General features: G+C 34.1%; 1 protein-coding gene across 1 annotated transcript; it reads right to left on the bottom strand.

Annotated features, from left to right (window-relative positions):
- Nucleotides 1-1,608: 1,608 nt before the first annotated feature.
- LOC108347307 (ammonium transporter 2 member 1-like) lies at nucleotides 1,609-9,046 on the bottom strand. Its single transcript, XM_017586474.2, has 3 exons — nucleotides 8,575-9,046; nucleotides 5,986-6,089; nucleotides 1,609-2,220 (listed from the first exon to the last, which is right to left on the bottom strand). The coding sequence occupies exons 1-3, from the start codon at nucleotides 8,972-8,974 to the stop codon at nucleotides 1,792-1,794; spliced, it is 933 nt and encodes a 310-aa protein (XP_017441963.2). The 5' UTR covers nucleotides 8,975-9,046; the 3' UTR covers nucleotides 1,609-1,791.
- Nucleotides 9,047-19,851: the final 10,805 nt, after the last annotated feature.

Raw genomic sequence — 19,851 nt, 5'->3', positions numbered from 1 at the left:
TTAATTAAACTAATTTTTTAAATCTGTCACATCAATCAAATTCTACACTAATTCTCACAAATTTTATTTTTAAATCCACTCTCAATTACCCACAAATCCACTCAAAAAAACAACAAAAAAATTATCCTCAAATCCATTCAAATCATCTCTCCCAAATCCCTACAAAAGAACAAAGCCTGAATAATAAGAGAGAGATTTTGTGGATTTAAAAAGATTTATTGGTTGTTGATATTTTAAAAGTAGTTAAGAGAGGAAATCTTAGTGGTTTTTTAGATTAAGTGAGAGATATTATTTTAACTAAAAAGATAAAGACAGAATAGAAGAAGATAAAAAAGATAAGAGTGGAAGGGGTTTGCATATTGCTTCCCTAATTATAGAAAACGAAATTGAGAGAGATAAGGGAGAGGAAAGACATTTTCTAGGAGAAAAGAGGAAGAGTTGCATAAAACCTTAGTACAAGGAAGGATTTGTGGTGTTTTTGGAGTATAAATAAAGTCCTAGTTTGTGTATGCATGAGCTTCCACGTGATCTAAGGTTAATGTATGTATGTTTAATGTTTGAATCATGTCCAGGCGTCACTCCCCGCCCTCGTCTCCGTGCCCGGGTGTCACATGCCCACCAGCTTTTGCTCTAGGCTCTGATACCATCTGTAACGCCCCGGCAACTCACAGGAACCATCGACTGCCCCCACAGATCACCACCAGGCTTTCCAGTGTGCTTTGTCACTTTCCGGGAAAACTTCCCAGAAGGTCACCCATCCCAGAATTGCTCCAAGCTAAGCACGCTTAACCATGGAGTTCTTATGGGCTAGGCTACCGAAAAGCAAATGCATTTTGGTGATATGAGTAGTCAAATCAATTCCTTTAAGCTATCCTTCAACCGTATAGTCCCATACCTATACAGTCTCCAAATCCCTCTCATTCCGGTGTATGCTCGATTCGTCCATGTACCCCTTCCACCCGAAGCTACCAGGAGCCGCTCTGTGCCCCCTGCACCATGCTTCTTGCACCGGCATCACTCCCCGCCCTCGTCTCCGTGCCCGGGTGTCACATGAAACGTGATGATAATCAAAGATTGAGGTTAATGGTTATGTTTAGGGTTTGATTACTATTTCTTTCACACTTAAAATGAAATTACAGTCTTAGATACTTAAACATAATACACTAATGTGGTGGAGAATTTAATAAAAACACAACTTACTCGAATTTTCTAAAAAATGAGATTATTATCCTTAAGAATTTATCAAAGTGTATGTACAAATTTCCTAAAATATGTATTAAAGAATTGATAGCAAAAATAATTCTTTTAAGGAGTAAATATAAACTTAAGACCGAAATTAAATTGAATAGAATAGAGTGAGAGTGATAGAAGAGATGTGTTGTCTTTCTAAATATGAAAAAGAACACATATTTACAAGTGTAAGAAGGGTATATATGAGCGGAAAATATATATCTTCCGACTTTTGCCAAGGAGAAAAAAAATTCGCAACCACCATTATGGTTTTGGGAACAAAATGTGTAATGTTAAAAAAAAATAGTTGTAACAATTTTCTTATTAAAAAAATATATATATTTAAGCAATTTTTATACTATGTTATAGCCACATAAATTATATTCATTTGTAATATATTGATTATTACAACCATCTCCACATTATGTGAAAGAGATAAAGATAAAAAAAGAATGTAAAGGATAAAATCCTACATACTTAGACGTAGTACACCAATCGTAGTGCGCTAATGCTGGTAATTCTGAAACTACGGAGATAATTTTACACTTTACTATACATGACTCATAAGTCTATGGTCAAACCCCTTGCTCCATTAACATAGGGAGATGGTGAAGTTTTATCAACTCTAGAGGAGTCATGCCTGGTTGGATCATATTTTTCACCATCACCCCATAGGGCATAGGCTTCTTCGCCGTGGATGGCGTCGTCGCCGATCTCGAGCTGATCGTCCGGCATCCTCAAGGGTATGAAAAACTGTATGGCTAGAAGAATGAGTGTGGTGGAGACCAAGTTCCATGCTGTGATGAAACATGCTGCCACCAATTGCTTCAAAAACTGGACACCACCACTGCCACCATAGAAGGCACCCCTTGAGTTGCTCACTGGCAATATGAGCCTACAAAGCTCAGGTTCTGCTAAGAGACCTGTGAGCAGGCCACCCAATAAGCCCGCAACTGCATGTGTGTGAAATACTCCTAGGGCATCATCTACCTGAGTGTTGTAAACCCACAAGTGGCAAAGGGCATGCAGAGACATTATAAATTAATTTGATCTTTGTTTTGCAATGAAAAATTATCATTTTACATCCATCTTTTTCTCTTAACTTCACTTTACCACCTATTTTAATAGCCAAAAAAATATTAAATATGTTTTTTTAATTGATATGAAAAATTGTGTTTTTTTGGATTATATTAGTTTTTTATGAAAGCGAGTGTAAAATAATTTTCCGGGACATTTGGATTATATTAGTTTTTTTTTGTGAAACTTCAATTATCATAATGAAAACACACTGCATATATTTATTAGAAATGAAATTCAATACTTTATAATTTAGTTTAAAAATAAGGCACATTTTTAACCCAAAAGTATTTATGTATACTAACACTTGATACACAATTGTACTTAGAGAGAATAAAAGTGATAAGCTTATAGCATATATGATATAATAAGAACATAGATAAAAAGAAGAAATAAAATGTAATAAGTGTAGAAAGTATACGTGTATTATTACTCTTTAATAAGAAAATGAAATATTTAACTAATAAAATAAATATATAAAAAAATTAAAATAATATAATAATATTTATATTTATTAAATGGTATGGAAAAATATTGGGTCACAAAAATCATGGTTGTTTTACAATATAGCATAAAAATCAGAACCTATACTAATTTAATGAGAAATGAGATAGATATACGTTTACACCATTTTTAAACTTTGATTTTAATTTATTCTAATTTTTTGTCTTTCTAATTTTGAAATACATCTTTATGCTCGAAATGGTTTAGATATTAATGTATAGACAACAATGATTTAGATAGTTATAAGAAGACTATAAGGGGTACATTCGAAATTAGATAGAAAAAATATAATTATTTTCCAAATGAGCTAGTGCTGAATTTTAAAAAATGTTAACGGACCAAAAAGAAATTTTATGTACATGGTATTTCTTCACATACTATAAAGATATTTAATTAGAAATAATTGTATTATTCAAAAACTTTCAAGATTTTTCTTTCCATTCTAAAAAATGAAAAATTTACGCAACTGAAATTAGTATATGTTAATTAATTATATAAACAGTGACAAAGAAATATATTAATTAAAATAAATTTAATAATATAATATGGAAGATATCATTGTGGATCAGTTTTCCATATTGATGGGTTTTGAGGAAAATATTGGTTTCGTTTTTCTTTTAAATAGAAAACAATATAAGATACTATTAAAAACAGAAAAGTATATAATACAAAATATCACAACTGGTTTGAGTCGTTTGAAAAGAGATGCTGTTGCTATGATTAAAACAGTGCTGAGGAAATTTATTTCATGACAAGGACATCCAAGGATTATTATGAAACTTGAATTAGATTAATAATATCTTTTGAGACCTAAATGTCATCGGACAAATAATATGAAAACTATTGATTTGACATGATGTTTGAAGATTTTCTTTGTTCAAGATAAATTTATATACAACCAAAACTTGAACCTTGAGTTCCATTTGTTTTAGATTTCTTCTTTCTGACACTAGTAAAAAAAAAGGGTTTCTAACGCGGCTAATAGGTCTCGGTTTGAATAAACCCGAAGCAAATATCAGTGCGGTGGTAGTATTGTAATTTGAATGAATTTATAGACATTGGTTCAACAGGAACCGAGGCATAATAAACATATTAATTCGGTTAAAAATTGCCCGAAGCGTATAATCTGCGTATAGGTACCGGTTGGAGAAAGAATCGAGACAGTAAAGGTAAATTACTTCGGTTAAAGAAACAACCGAGGCAATTTACCCTACCTACCTGCTCTTCTCTCGGCTTCTCTTCTCTATGCTTCTCTTCTCTCTACTGCCATCCAAGAAATTCTTCTCTCCCGCTGCCATCCAACCAGCGCCTCCCCGTTGCTGCTCCCTCACCACCGCGGCCTCCCCGTTGTTGCCTCGTCGTCGCGTGGTCAACCACGGCCTCGTCGTCGAGCTCCCTGTCGTCTACCTGCTCTTCTCTCTGCTTCTCTTCTTTGTGCTTCTCTTCTCTCTGCTGCCATCCAACCACTGCCTCACCGTCACGCCTCCCCGCTACTGCTCCCTCACCGTCGCAGCCTCCCTGTTGCTGTCTCGCCGTCGCGTGGTCAACCACTGCCTCGTCGTCGAGCTCCCTGTCGTCACCAGCTTCGTCCATTGCGGAGCAACGGAGCCACCAAAATCGCATCCTCAGCAGAATCGCGCTGGTGCTATCTTCCATGGCGATCTTCACGAAGCTCCGACGTTGGCCCTGCAGCCTCCATCTACGCACCACTGTTCATCTTCATCACCAAGCCGCTCCAGATCCGCTCCACAATGTCACCGCCGCTGCCTCCCCGCTGCTGCCTTGCCGTCGCGTGGTGAAGACAGTGTTGCCGCCGCATTGCCGCCATCGTCGCGTGGTCTTCCTAGGTTCTTACTGCATCATCGCGTTGTCTCTAATGGACGAAGATGATGACGGACGAAGGTGGTCTACGGTGGTGTTTTGGGTGGTCCGATGTGAGAAAGATGGCAGTGTTTGGCGACGTGTGGTGTTTGGCAGCGTGAGAAAGACGACGATGGCGGCGTCCTGATGGGGAAACCAGAAAGAGCATACTGCCTCGGTTCCCTTTGAACCGAGTTCTAATCGTATATTATTTTGCCTCGGTTCACAGTCGAGACATAAAAGTGCAGACCTTTTACCTCGTCTGAATATGCTTCGGGTCAAGAATCGGTGTCTATACGCTAAAATAATCAGTGTCATAACCTCTGACTGCACTAGTGTGAAAGAGAAATCATAAGATATGAGAATTAATTCATCAATCTTATTTGTGTTTTTCTCTCAAAACCAACCTAAACCTTTTCTTTTTAGGGGAAAATAATTAATCAAAAGATTACATGTGAATTTCTCCCTATCCTTGCAAACTTTGTAACCTTATTGAATGAGTACTAATGAAAACCTAAGCAAAAGCCAACCAGACAAAAAATTATTGGATAAGAATTAACTAAACAAAGCATAGGAACTTATCAAATCATATTGCAACTTATAACACTTTTAAATATTATTTCAAATATCATTTCATCTTCTCTTCTAACATGCTCGTTAAAACTATCATTGTCTTTCTCTTCTTCTTTTCTTTCTTTTTAGGGTTAAATATGTTTTTAGTCCCTAAACTATTGGCCGTTTCTGGTTTTCGTCCCTCTTTCAAAGTAAGGTACGATTTGGTCCTCAATCTTTAAAAAACGTTCGTTTTAGTCCTCAAAATTTTGTTTTTAGTCCTCGTTTTAGTCCTCAAAACGTTCGTTTTTTCGACTAAAACGAACGTTTTTTAAAGATTGAGGACCAAATCGTACCTTACTTTGAAAGAGGGACGAAAACCAGAAACGGCCAATAGTTTAGGGACTAGAAACATATTTAACCCTTCTTTTTATTCCACAATTTATCAAATGAAAAAATTAAATAAGAAAGTAAAATATCATATTCTTCACTGTTGACTGAAATATATTAAAAAATAAGTTGTTAGTTTCGATTCTCAGTTATTATTCAATTTCACTCTTATGTGTTTTTTAGTTTTTAATACATTTTAGCTTATATTATAATAAAAATTGTTTATTAATTAACACTATATTGATTACATATCAATTTTCTCATTTTTCTTATAATCATTATTTTATTTTAGGGATGTTTATTATTTTCTATGGTGAAAAAAATACTATTGCTAAGTGTTTGTGATATTTTGACATATAAAAGAAACAGAACCTTCTGCAGAAAGCTTGACTTTTTGTGGAGGATCATCATAGTCATCCATGGAATGCTTCCTGAAAGTATTCCCATCACTATAGCTGCCCAAGATTGCACAAGCCCTGCAAATTTTCATTCTCACTTGGATATTAATTAATGTCGAACAAATGCCAACGATGATACATGCACATTGGTGATGTAATATTAAGCACTTTAATATGATTTAGTCAATGTATAATTAAATATTTAGCTATTCATACTTTTTTTTTTGTTTACTTTGATTGTGTCACCTTTTTTGCCTGAAGATTATGTCACTGTTTAGACTTCGTAATTTGTTTCTCAACGGGTGTGACGTGTATTTGGAAATATTATATCATGACGATTTTGAAGTAACATGTGTCGGGAAATATTATTGTTTGTAATTCATATTATTATTAAATAGAGGTTATTTTAAAAAACAAAAATCAATAACGAAGTGAACATTAGTAATTTTTAAAAGATTAAAAGAACATGTCAAAAATAAAGATTAAAAAATGAAATAAATTAAAACTATCATTAGAGCAGAATTGACCAAGGTCGGTCTTCCATGTACGGATTTGTTGAACCTCAGACCATTCAACATTCTGGTAACACACTTGAAAACATACAACATTATTTGCAAACATGGATGGATGAGTCAAAAGGAGACGTATACCTTGTGCCATACATTGATGGGTAGGTGTTGTTATATGTAAAAGTTCATTATTAAAGTTTCCTTAATTAGTTAAATAATTATTTGTCCTTCGTGATAGGTCGCACTAGCAGCTGATGGTCATCATTCCCAAACAATGTAAAATTATATGGTTTCGTTCGTTGCATAGGAAGATGAAAAATGACTTGAGAACAATGCTTCAAGGGTAAGTGTTTCTCCAAAAATGACTTTGAATTTGATGTTCACCTTAAACTTTTATGATAAATATAGTTATATTAATTTTACTTTGTGTTTTCAATCTGTACAGAGTTATTGGTAAATCTCGAGGTCAACTCGTTCAAATTTTGTATCCAAAGGTTGTAAGTCATTTATTGTTCTAATTCATTTCCTATGTTATTGAATTATCTAAATTCTTAACTATTTAGTTTGTCATTTTAGTGTAACCAGCAGCTAGATTCATGGGAATGTGGCTTCTATGTCATGTGTTGGATTAAGACCATCATTCGAGCTGTCATTACAGATGACTGGAATGAGGTAATGATGTATACCTTGAATACATTACAAATCAAATTCATCTTCAAACATATATGAAACCATAATGAATCTTTCTTCAATTTTGCAGCGCTTCAAGAGTGCATCTCCTATACCAGAGGACACAATTAGGCAGATAAGGCAGGAGTTGACAGCTTATCTTCTGCAAAGATGAAGTTAGGAATAGTTTTATTTGTTGTTAAACATTGCTTAATTTTAGTTTAAGTTTATATCTTGATAGTTTTGGTAGTGGATTATTTTTTATATTAAGTAGAACTTTTTTTACATTGAAATGGATATATATATATATATATATATATTATACTATATTGTTCTGGGATAATTTTCTGCTTTTTTCAGGTGTGGTTTTATTGCAAAAATAAATTAATTTTTTTAAAAAAATATCCAGTAGACGTCGGTTAGTTCACTAACGGACGTCTATAAACGTCTGGCAGTGCACAAACCGGCGTCCAATCCCTAATCCCTAGTACAAAACCGTTCATGCATATGGACGTCGAGGGGATACACCTCGGACGTCTGTGTGACGTCGAGGCTGATGCAGCGGACGTCTATGTAGACGTCGGGCTGCCACAAAGGACGTCTATGTAGACGTCAGTGGGTACCCCCTCGGACGTCTACATAGACGTCGAGGATGACACGACGGACGTCTATATAGACGTCCGATGTGTACCCCCGACGTCTGACTGACGTCATCCACAAAGACGTCGGAGAGAGGTCGAACATCAAAAAACCAAAAGAAGAGACATCTAAAGTCTTTTCTGCACTGGTGTATATACTCCATGCACAAATTAAATTGTCATCATGTCAAAAAATGTCTTCGGTGTAAGAAAAAAAATCCAATTTCATTTATAGAATGACTATCACGTATAAACTTTTATAATTTGTTTGGGTCTTCTACATTAATAATACATATTTTATTATTATATTCAATTATTAATTTCTTAAGAAATTGAATATAAAATAACAGTATAATATTTAATAGAGAATATATTTCCATTCGTTCTTAATGTTTTTTTTAAGAAAAGAATAAATGTTGACAAGTGAAATAAACATAATTTTTTTCAAAAATAAATAATTTATAAAGAACTAGTGAAGTAATAATTTCAATGAGTTCATTTTAACTATATTACTAGGGTTTTGGTAAAAGAATTATTAGAAGCTTAAGAAAATTTTATAGATAATATTATTGGACTGTTTTTCTATATATAGTGAAAAAATTAAATAGGTATTTTTTTCAAAAGGGTTAAACTCCAAATATCTCATGGATGAAAATATTGAAGTGTTTCTTAACTGTTGGGTAAAACAGGAGGAGAATGAGTTATAAGGATGAAAATAAGCATGTTAAGAAATGAATAGAAATATACCTGCTCCTGGGGTGATGCAAACGAGTCCAGTAATCATGCCCTGAACAGCTCCAATGACAGATGGTTTGGAGAAAAAGATGACATCGAGAGAGGTCCAAACAAGGAGGCTAGTGGCTGCACAAATGTTAGTGTTGAGCACAGCAATGGAGGCGTCAACGTTGGCTGCATAAGGTGCTCCACCATTGAACCCTGACCATCCCATCCACAGCAACCCACCACCCGTTAGCATCAGCAGCACATTGTTTGGTGGAGCTGGCATGCTTGCGTAGAGAATGACTAGGCCTGGCATGCTTTGAAGACCCACCAGAGTTGCTGCTGTTAGCTGCCACGCGTTGTCACCTTTGTTCAGCCAGCTCGGTGCTGCAGGGAGGTCTTCTTCGTATGCTGGGGCTGCGGCCATGCTCCCACACCTTTAGACCAATCTTTTCTCATCTGCTTTATGTGTCCCTGTTGTTCTTAAGTACATACCAAAATTGTAAAATTTATGACGAGCTCTACTTTAAATTTAGATTATAGCAGATAGAATAATAGATTAAATAAATAAATTCTAGACAACATAATTATAAGAAAGAAAGGTTAATGGTTTGTTTAATTTGAACAATGAAATTGAATAGGAAAATAATGAAGGTTGAAAATCGTTCCTTTTTTTTTTTTAACTATGTTGACGTGTTTAGGCAGGTTGTTTTAGTTTGAAAATTTCACATAAAAATATCTTTATATTAAGCCTATAAATAAGGGATAACTTTTAGATCACATTTTGTAAAATTAAATTTTAAGACTTTGGTGGGGTTGGTATACTTATCAATAGTGCAGTGCCAATAAATTGTCCAGCAGGTTATTAAAGCTTGAGGATGCTGGACTCTGTCTTTTGTGGGTTGGTGTACCTGTATTTCTTTAACTTCAACAAGAACTGAAAACTACGAATATTTTATCTTGTTATTGAGAAATAATACTTCCACCAATATATATATATATATATATATATATATATATATATATATATATATATATATATATATTACTTATTCTGTAATTTTGAGGATAGAGAACACGGTAGAAAACAAAGAAATGGAGTTAGAAATTATTAAGATATATATAGTTGGCTTGAATCTTTCGAAGCTTCTGTGAACTATCATAAATTTTCACAACTTGGAACAATTATAATTTATGTTTAAATTTTGGCTAAAAGTACTGTTATAAGAAATGGTGCAGGGTGGTAGAATAGTCTACTGACGTGACGTTAACATCACAGCAACAGTTTAACCTTGATGCTGGGTTGATATCAAAGGATGGATTCTGCCGACCTTACTTAGCCAGGAACGTGGCACAGGGATTATCATTAAGTTATCTTGTCAACTTTTTCGGGTTTGAGGACATGATCACAGTGTTTTTTTTTATCGAGGAATCTTGTTCACTGACACAAAATACGTGTGACTTAGTATATTATTTGTCGCGTAAAAAAAATCCGACAATGATTAGGAAAAACTAAATTTATGATTTTCTAAAAGAAGAGAGATTTAAATAAGACAAAGTTTCGAAAAATGAATGAAAAAAAAAGAAAATGAAAAACATATTTTAACATTGATTTTTTTAAGTGTATATCATTATACGTTTATACCTTGATTATTTTAAGTGTATCGTTTATATGTTGGTTGGCCATGTTATATACTTTTTTGCCTACACAATCTTAAGGCAATATTTTAAAAACTGTGGTATAAATCATCAACACAACGTGGGTTTTGATAGCTATTAAATCAGACCTATTAAACCGTTGTCTTTTTTATGTTTAAGCAATAGTTTTATGCTAACTTAAAATATTTTTTATAAAAAAATAAATTAACGTTTTTGAATTAAGATGATTATATATTTATTTATTTTAAAAGTTTGAGATTAAAATATATCAAAATTTAAAATAAACGAATTTTAATTTTAAATTCAAATTTAAAGATTGTAAATATATTTAACTCTAATTTTTTAACTTTAAAAAATATTAGTATAAACTTAGATTTTGCTTTATCCATTCTAATTTTAAATTATAGTATTTAAAATCTGACTGCCTTCTCTTGACCGATTTTATTTTTTGGTAGCAGATTCACCACATTCTTGTAATGAAACAAGAGTTTATTCTTGTTTAGTGTCGTAGTCCTAACTTCTTAGACTAAAATGAGATTCTTGTTTTACTAGAAATTTTGTTGATCAAATCAAAACGTATAGCTCTTGAACTAACGTAGAATTGATGAGCCATCATTGGTTGAGTCCGGCAAAATTTGTGAGCTATGTGTGATTTTTGAAACTTTTGGTCAAATCAAGATATTGATTTAAGTCTTTTTCCTTTTAAGGTCTAAAATAATTAAAAAGAATACTATGATTATTGAAACAAGACGAGCCAAACAGGTAGAGAGACATACAAATATGCCTTCAATTTTCATCACACCTTCGGGATGATTCAACTACATGAAATTTTCCACTAACCTTTTTCATTCCAAAATCCAAAATCATTCCATAAATCTTCTATGACTTGGAGTTGTTTATTCAAGTCTACCCATAAATTTTGTAGAACTCGTTTTGTTTTATTTCACAGTTGGGATTTTTTTCACTTCAATAGGAGATTTATACTGAAAATGGAAGTTATGAGAAAAATAATCATATGCTTATTGATCACTATCACAATAGGGTGTTACAGAGTTGGAGGAAGAGAAGTTATACTTCACAGGGTAGGAGGAGGAAGATATACTTGGTCACCAAAAACCAACTTTACACAATGGGCAAGTTATGAACACTTCTACAAGGGTGATTGGCTATGTAAGTGCTCTCAGTTAATCAATCAATTGAAATAGTTCATTTCAAATAGTTAATCTTGATAAATGTATTAAATTTAGTTAAAATTAGGTTTATTATTAATTAAATATTAAAATCTACAAAAGATGAAAGATCTCAAAGATTGTAATATCCATCAAATATAAAATTTGATTATTTTTTAAGTTAAAAATATAGATTGCCTAAACGTGTTTTAAAGGATGCGTTAAAAGTTTATTGTTATGATTATTCTTACATCTGTAGATTAAATATTTTATGGACATATAATGTTTTTATTAACGTATTTTCTTTGTATATACAGATTTTGGTTTTGATAAGAGTCTCTACAATGTTTTGGAAGTGAACAAAACAAATTATGAGAATTGTATTGATACAAATTTCATACAAAATATCACAAAAGGAGGGAGAGATGTTGTTCAACTTTTAGAAGCAAGAACATATTATTTTCTTTGTGGAAGAGGTTTTTGCTTTGAGGGAATGAAAATAGCAATAAATGTTGAGGAACCCACTTTCAACCCATCACCCTCGACACTATCCAATAAAGCCTTTCAGTCAAGTAGAATCATAAATATGGAATTGATTGTATTTTTGGTCACAGTTTTGGTAGTGGAGGTTTTTATTATATAAATGTTACATTGTTAAAGTATGTCAAGAACTTATTTATATTATTAAAATTCTAATATTCACCTTAGTCGTTGATATCAGATTATTTTTCTGTTATTTGAATTCACTACAAAAAATATTTATGATAAAATATTAGTGTGATAAAAATGAAATTATCAACCGTTAAATTGTCTACTTTATCTGTGTCAAAGGAATGGATGGATCAGAATCCATAACGCTATACTAGTATTACAATTTACATTTGTTGTGGAAAAAATGGTAATGTTCTCAAATTATGAAAATAAAAGTTCTAGAAATATGTCGAACAAAAATATTTTCACTTACTGTAACAGGAATATTCACAGCTGATGTTACAAGAAAAACTTTAGCAATAATTTTGACATTAAACAAAAATTAAAAAAATCGAAATTTTCGCAATATTCTAAAGATAAAAAAAATGTCGACTTTCGAAACAACAATATTAGTGATAAATTTGCTTCAGCAATCTACCACTAGTAAAAAAAAAACTTAATACCTCTTTTGGTCCCTCGAAGGAGGGGTTGCGTTCAAAATGGTCCTACCACCTCTGACCTTTGCTGGTTGTTTTGCTGGTTCAAAATGCGTTCACAGCAAAGGTCAGAGGTTGCATCCGAATCGTGGCAGGTAAGTGTAGGTAAAATCATTCAATTCATCATTCATAATTTTATATCATAACAATTGTTTCATTTTGTCACAGGAAACAAGGTCAAAAGCATAGGGTATAAGTGCTAAGAATAAAAATCCACACCTACTATCTCGTGGTGGATACAGGAAGCTTGGGGAAAAAATAATGAAGCAGAAGTCAGATAGTAAACTTCCATTTTCTGAGGATGGTGAACCTCCTCCTCCTCCTTCACCACCATCTCGGCACGAGAAGTGAAAGTTAGCCCGTATAAGATCATCGGGCTCCTAAACTTCCGACACTGCCAGAGAGATATCAGAAAGAATTGTAAGATGTCATTTCTCTTATTTTGTTATATATATTACATAGATCTTTCAAATAATTTTGAAGTTTTGTTATGTTACAGGACTCCTTGGTTGAGCAGAGCTCCCAAGGTCAATTCACACAAGAAGGTCGTTAGGATATTCTTGTCACAGCTATTGGATGACTTGAGCACCCAAGATGGGTGCGTGCTGTTGGGACTGACATAGGCATACGACAGTTCTTTGGGTCTTCCTCGCGTCCATCTTTGTGAATGGAAAATATAATAAATTTATAAAATGTGGAAAGCTAAATAAGAAATTTTGGTAGCTTAAATGGTAGAAAATTGTGGGGATTTCAAGAACATGGGTTCAAACTCTTTTCTACCTTTTTCTTTTAAAAAAATAAAAAATAAATAAATAAATAAAATAAAAAATTAAAATATTGATAGTGGATAACGCACTCTAGGTTTGAAGGCATTATTGAGGGATCCAATATGTCAAGTGGTGATTAAAATATTAAAATAATAAATAATATTAAAATAATAAAATAATAAATAATATTAAATAATATTAAGAAATTTTTAGTTGCAAGAAGAGTAGAGGTTTTAGAGGGTTTTCGGGGAAACAAATTTTGAGCAAGAGATTAAGTCTGGAATAGAGGTAGGGGAGCTAACCTTTCTAAGCTTTTATATTATGATTTACTATTGTTTTATTACTATTCATGTCTTGAAATTTTGTGTGAATACTATTAATGAAAAACATAGGTGCTTGTTATATATCTATCTATATTGAATTTCTGTGTTAATATTATATGTTGTTGTTTTGAATCTGTAAATAAGAAATTTGTTAAAACTAGTTGAGGAACACTTTGGCTAAGGAAAGACTTGGTACTTAAATTGTCCATTGTGACGCACCTTTCTTTCCTGGAAGTCTACTGACAAGTTTTTAACTTAAATCTTGTTGAACAGATTATGTATTGTTAAATTATTGTGCAATATATCTTGTTGGAATGAAAATTTCTGATGAATTCATGTTATTGTGGTAGATATGGAATTATGAATTATAATTGTGATGGTAGGATAGAGGAATCTTAAAAATCGAAGTTGGTACATCCCTGATCATAGAGCAGCCCTGGTCAAATCCAGTAAGTTGTGACTAGTCATATGTACTGGCGTTTATGGTGAGTTTGATTCATCAAACATTTGATTCTTCTCCGGTGACCATTTATCTTGATATTTTAGTATTGTTAATTTATTTTGTGATATATTCATTTTGTATGATTTATGCGATGATTGGATTTTATTGGATTTGAATTTATGCATCTGAACATGATAGGAGTATTATGGGGAGATTTTGTAAGGGTATAATGTGAGTTGAGGAATATGAGCATGGTATGAGTCTCATGGAGAGATTCAGTAATGATATGGTATTTGTGTATATGTTGATGTTGAGGGTCCTGTAGTTGGAGGTTATCCTGATACTCTAAAAATCATTCAGTCTCAAGTAGAGAAGGATGAATTATGTGGTGAGAGGGGCAAGAGGTCCTGGTCTATGTGCCGGTTTTGGACATAGTGTTGAGGACTAACCTTGTGGATGGTATGGAGTATTTTGGAAGTGTATTTGTAAGAAAAAGTAGAAGTCATCACAAGTGCATAACCTCCCGTGACCGCTCATCAACATATCATCGGAATGAGTGTCTATTGGGTATTGTGGAATGAGTGTCTATTGGGTATTGTGGAATGAGTGTCTATTGAGTATTGTGGAATGAGTGTCTATTAAGTATTGTGGGATGAGTGTCTATTAGTAATTGTGGTAATATGGGATGAGTATCTATGATGCGAATGTTGTATGATGGTATGAGTATCTATGATGCGATTGTTGTATGATGGTATGAGGGTGTCTGACATAATTATTATATGAGGTTTGTTGAGTGTATCAAAGTAATGGATGAGTATCTATGATGCGATTGTTGTATCATGGTATGAGGGTGTCTGACATAATTATTATATGAGGTTTGTTTAGTGTATCAAAGTAATTATGCATGATTTATAAATGATTGGTTGCATGTTAGCTCACCTTACTTGTTTGTGTTTGTGTATGTGCGATGATCGTATAATTCGTTATACGGGAGCAGATGGAGGAATGTCGTCTGATTCAGTGTCAATGAAGAAAGAGATAGAAGAATAAATTAGAAGAATTCGAGTTATATTTATGAGTTTATTGTTGAAATCTGAGTTTAAAACATATATATATCAACTATGAATTATCAAGTGTGAGATTAAGGGATGTTACCTTAAATGTAATGCTACAATATATCAATTATGAATTATCAAGTGTGAGATTACGGGATGTTACACATCTTCACACAGATTAAGTAAAGAGTTTGAAGAAAAGATGAAGCAGGACATCAGAAAAGAGATCATGCAGGAGATCACAAAGAAGGTCCAGGCAAAGTTGTATGATGAAGTTGCTGAAATGGTTACGCGCCAGTTCCAGCAGCAGTTTGAGCATTATGGCATGCGTCCTACGCCATCTCCTGTAGCGGAAACTTGTTGTGCCCACTACAGGTAAACTTAATAATCATTTTTGTTTAATAATTTACTTTTTGTATAGCCTAACATTTAATTTGACAGGTAGAAGCGGCAAAGGAAGTTGCTTAGATGTCGGTGCCCAAGGGGACGACATGGACGTCACTCGTCCATGTCACCTATATATTCTCTCTCCTACCTGGACCATGCTAGTGGCTCGTGGCATAGTCTATGAGGCAGCCATTGTAGTGCATAGCGTGGAGCTAGGAGAATATGAGGTCAAGGTCTTGGTGGATGAAGTTGTCGTATCAAGTAATATAAAATGGTAAGACCAAGTATCGTTTCCCAAGAGACCCGTGACACCAAACAATCGTATAATACCTTAACTTATTAAGACTAAAGAATGATTCCATTGAATGAAATTTGAATGCAATAAAAGTAAACATAATAACTTGAATGTAAATTGATCTTTTGAAGCTAAAACAAGAATGAATGAATGGTATTGAGATTATATGAGATGATGATGTTGTTGGGGTTAGATTTTACCTACTTCACTTCCATGCATATTAGAACTCATCTTCTTCGTTGGAATGCTAATGTCACTTTCAAAATTACTTAGAACCCAATCCCCTGGCGTAAAAAGTCTAGCCTTGATTATTAAACAACAATCCCTTGAAAACCCTAATAACAAATTCCGCTTTAAGAAAAGAAGCTTAAGACAACTAAAGGTCTTATTTCTATCCCTAGATAATATTTCCTTTAGGTGAAATCCTCCATATCATGGTTCTTAAGTATTTCCCAATAACAAAGAAATTCAATCATCAAGCTATGAATGGCCAAAACATAACAAGCATTAAGAATAGGAGAAAATCACCAACATTCAATGAAAGAAGCATAAAATATTTAAAACATGTTCAAATACATGAAGTTCAGAGGTTACATCTTTCCCCAACAACAAATGATTTTAGCTTTCCACTGTCATGGAGAACATTGGCTTACAATGAAAGAATGTAAATGAGATATAAACCCTAGAAAGAGAAAAGGAAAGTTCTTGCATTCCCACTCTTCCTCCAAAGGGTCGAAAATAGTATTTTTGTGCTTCAACCGTCCAAAGATGTGAACCCTAATGCGCAAAAACCTTTAAATAGATCCAAAGTATCACATAGGCCCACGTCACCAACGCTCAACAACCCAGCTGGGGCCAACCAGGCTAGCCTGCGCGAAGAGTGGTGCTCAACGCCCTAGCTGAGGGCAACCAAGCGTCCTGCGGTGGGTGTAACTAGCGCTCAACACTGTAGAGAACAGCAACCAGGTGTGGTTGCATGGCCTTCTCCGCTGAGCACCCCAGAAGAGGGCAAGCAGGCATCCTTGTGTGACCACTAGCATTGAGAGCCCCTAAAGAGGGCAACCAGGCGTCCTTGCGTTATCACACCCCAAACTTGAAACTTTGCTTGTCCTCAAGCAAAATGTAACCTGGCTTAAAAATAGTCATACTACAATTGTCTAGCACACCAAAAAGAATTTTCTTCTAAGACAAGTAATTACTCATGTCGTCCCATCATAGAAAGATCAATCAAGATATAATGATGTCTTAGCCAATCAAGCTTCAACTATGGTGCTCATATAACAAAGAATACACAACTGATGCAAAGGCCTTATGAGTGATCAACAACCAAGCAAAATGTTATCCTATAGTGCATGGAACCATTCCTCACCAAAGAAAGTGTTTCACTCAAGCTCACATGTGTATAGTGAGGTGTCTCTTTCACTCTACCATTACAATATCACACAAATCAACTTTGCCTTTCATTTAAACAACATCAAACACATTCACAAGCAAGTTATCATCACAAGGACTTTTTAAGACTTGTATTGTGGCTGGGCTAAGAAGAAAACTTGTTTTTTCTGGACAACAAAGTTCCTTGAGTTAAGAGAGTGAACAATTTACTTCATAATTTAACTTTAATCTCTCTTTCTACTTTTCACTTGAGAATTTTAAACTTAATCCCAACTTTTATTCATTGAATTCATCCTTCTCTTCTTCTTTCTTTCTTCTCTTGCTTTTCTTTCTTTTCTTACTTTACTTAATGCTCTTTTTCATTTTCTTTTAACAACCCCAAACTTGAACCATTCTCCTATACCATACATGCATACTCTACTCAACTCAAGGCAAGGATTTCAAAGGTGTTTTTCACATTCAGCTCAAGGTTCAAAGGATAAAACAAATTTTTGGGTTAAAATTTTGGCATTGGCTTATAAGGGATAAGAACATATGGCCTTAATCATTTCTAACAAACAAGCAAATAGTTCAATAGCAAAACTCAGGCAAAATCAATTGTGATTCCAAAGCAATAGCATTCAACAATAAACTCTAGAGCCCAACCTCTCACAAGTTAATTCAAGGTTCCAAAATTTGATAAGCATTATGCCAAGCACATTAATCATAATTGAAACCATGCATCTGTCTTAAACAACTATGAGCAACCACCATCTGTGCTTAAGAGCTAAACCAATCATTATCTCAACATCAATCACAATTCAATAAGGCAAACACAAGATAATCTTACTTCTCACAATCAAACAATTTATCATTTCACACCAAACCTTTGTAGCCACTATCCATTTAACCAAGTACATAGCTCAAACTGAAATTAAAAACAAAATAAACACAATTCAAACACGCATAAAAATAACACAAAACACAACATCAGGAGATGTTGTCATCACTCCCCTCAAAGGCATCCGAATCTTCCTCCAAATCATCCTCATCATCCTCTGCCATAGCTTCGGCTCCAAACATGTCACCTCCTCCACTAGCTTGGGCCTGGTCCCTAAGCCAAGACATGCGAGTGATGAACTCATCAAGTGAAATGCACCGAAGTCTGGGATAAGCAGCATATAACCTAAAAACACAAAAACACTCAAAGCAAAATCAAATCAAAACCGCACAATTAAATAAACTAAAAAGAAGGGTTTAGAAAACTGGGTTGCCTCCCAGTAAGCGCTTGTTTAACGTCATTAGCTTGACACCACTATGCTCAATTTGGAATTTTAATATTGGCGGGCTTGTTTCTTTCATCACACCAACATAATCTTAGCATCTTCCTAGTCACCAGCTTTACTCTCCTAGAATAAGGAGCCTCAATCTCAAGAACTCCTTGCTTTGATAGTCTTGATAACCCATAATTTGTTCTTGAGTTTCACTGGTTTGCCAGAGTAGGGTTCATTATTTTCCAGCATAGAATCTTGGTGAACTAGTTTCTCTTCCTTATCTCCATCATCTTTCTTCAATTTTGGGGACAAACAATTATGGCTCCTCTTGACCAATTTAACAACTTGATCAGGTAGACTAGTCACTAATAGTACTTCATCTGTTGTTTTAGAACTAGTCTGTTTTACTTGAATTGGATGCACATCATTGAAGACATTAAAAGTCACATCTTCATATTGATCTTTAAACGTTAAAACTCCATCATCTACATGAATGACAACCTTAGATGTCTTCATGAATGGTCTTCCAAGAATGAGAGGGGTCTCTACATCTTCCCCCATTTCCATTACTACAAAATCAACTGCGAATTTGAGTTTCTCAATCTAGATCACAACATCTTCCACTACACCATAAGGATGCTTGATGGATTTGTCTTCCATTTGCAAGATCATTCTTGTAGGTTTGACCTCAAGACCACAAATCTTCTTGAGCATAGATACGGGCATCAGATTCATGCTAGCCCCTAAGTCAACTAGAGCCCTTCCCTATATCATGATTCCCAATGGTGCAAGGGATAGTGAAACTTCCCGGATCTTTAAATTTTGGAGGGAGAGTTTTCTGCATAATGGCACTGCAATTACCCTACACTTCAATTGTTTCTTCATCTAGATATTTCTTCTTTTTAGTGAGAAATTGATTCAAGCATTTAGCATAAGTAGGAATTTGTTACAGTGCTTCAGTCAAGGGTATAGTAATCTTCAATTTCTTGAAGGTATCCATGAAACCCCAAATTGCTTCTCTTTTTCCTTCCTTGAATAACTTTTTGGGTAAGGAAGGGGTTTCTCTATTGTTTTTCATTTTTTCTCTCATCCTCTTCTTCTTTCTTTTTCTCCCCTCATAACTTTCTTTCTTTTTCTCAGCCTCTTCTTTTCTCTCTTCATTCAGCTCTTCTTTTTCACTCAACTCATCTTTCACTTTTATCTCAATTTTTCTCTCATCTAACATCTTGTCGCTTCTAGTCATAATGACATTACATTCCTCCTTAGGGCTAACTTCAGTATCAGCCCCAAAAGTCTTCTCAGATTTCTCCTCCAACTTCTTAACTAGTTGACCAACCTGTATCTCTAAATTTCTAATGGCAGCTTCTTTGCTTTT

The sequence above is a fragment of the Vigna angularis genome, chromosome 9 (genome assembly GCF_016808095.1).
Source record: "Vigna angularis cultivar LongXiaoDou No.4 chromosome 9, ASM1680809v1, whole genome shotgun sequence".
Taxonomy (NCBI): domain Eukaryota; kingdom Viridiplantae; phylum Streptophyta; class Magnoliopsida; order Fabales; family Fabaceae; genus Vigna; species Vigna angularis.
This window is presented reverse-complemented; position numbering and strand designations above follow the sequence as displayed.

Excerpts from the sequence above, each read along its gene's own strand:
- LOC108347307 (XM_017586474.2), bottom strand. The coding sequence starts at position 8,974 with ATGGCCGCAGCCCCAGCATACGAAGAAGACCTCCCTGCAGCACCGAGC. Across the intron at positions 6,090-8,574 it reads TTGCATCACCCCAGGAGCAG|GGCTTGTGCAATCTTGGGCA; the intron begins GTATATTTCTAT and ends GAAAATTTGCAG. Across the intron at positions 2,221-5,985 it reads AGTCAAGCTTTCTGCAGAAG|GTAGATGATGCCCTAGGAGT; the intron begins GTTCTGTTTCTT and ends TACAACACTCAG.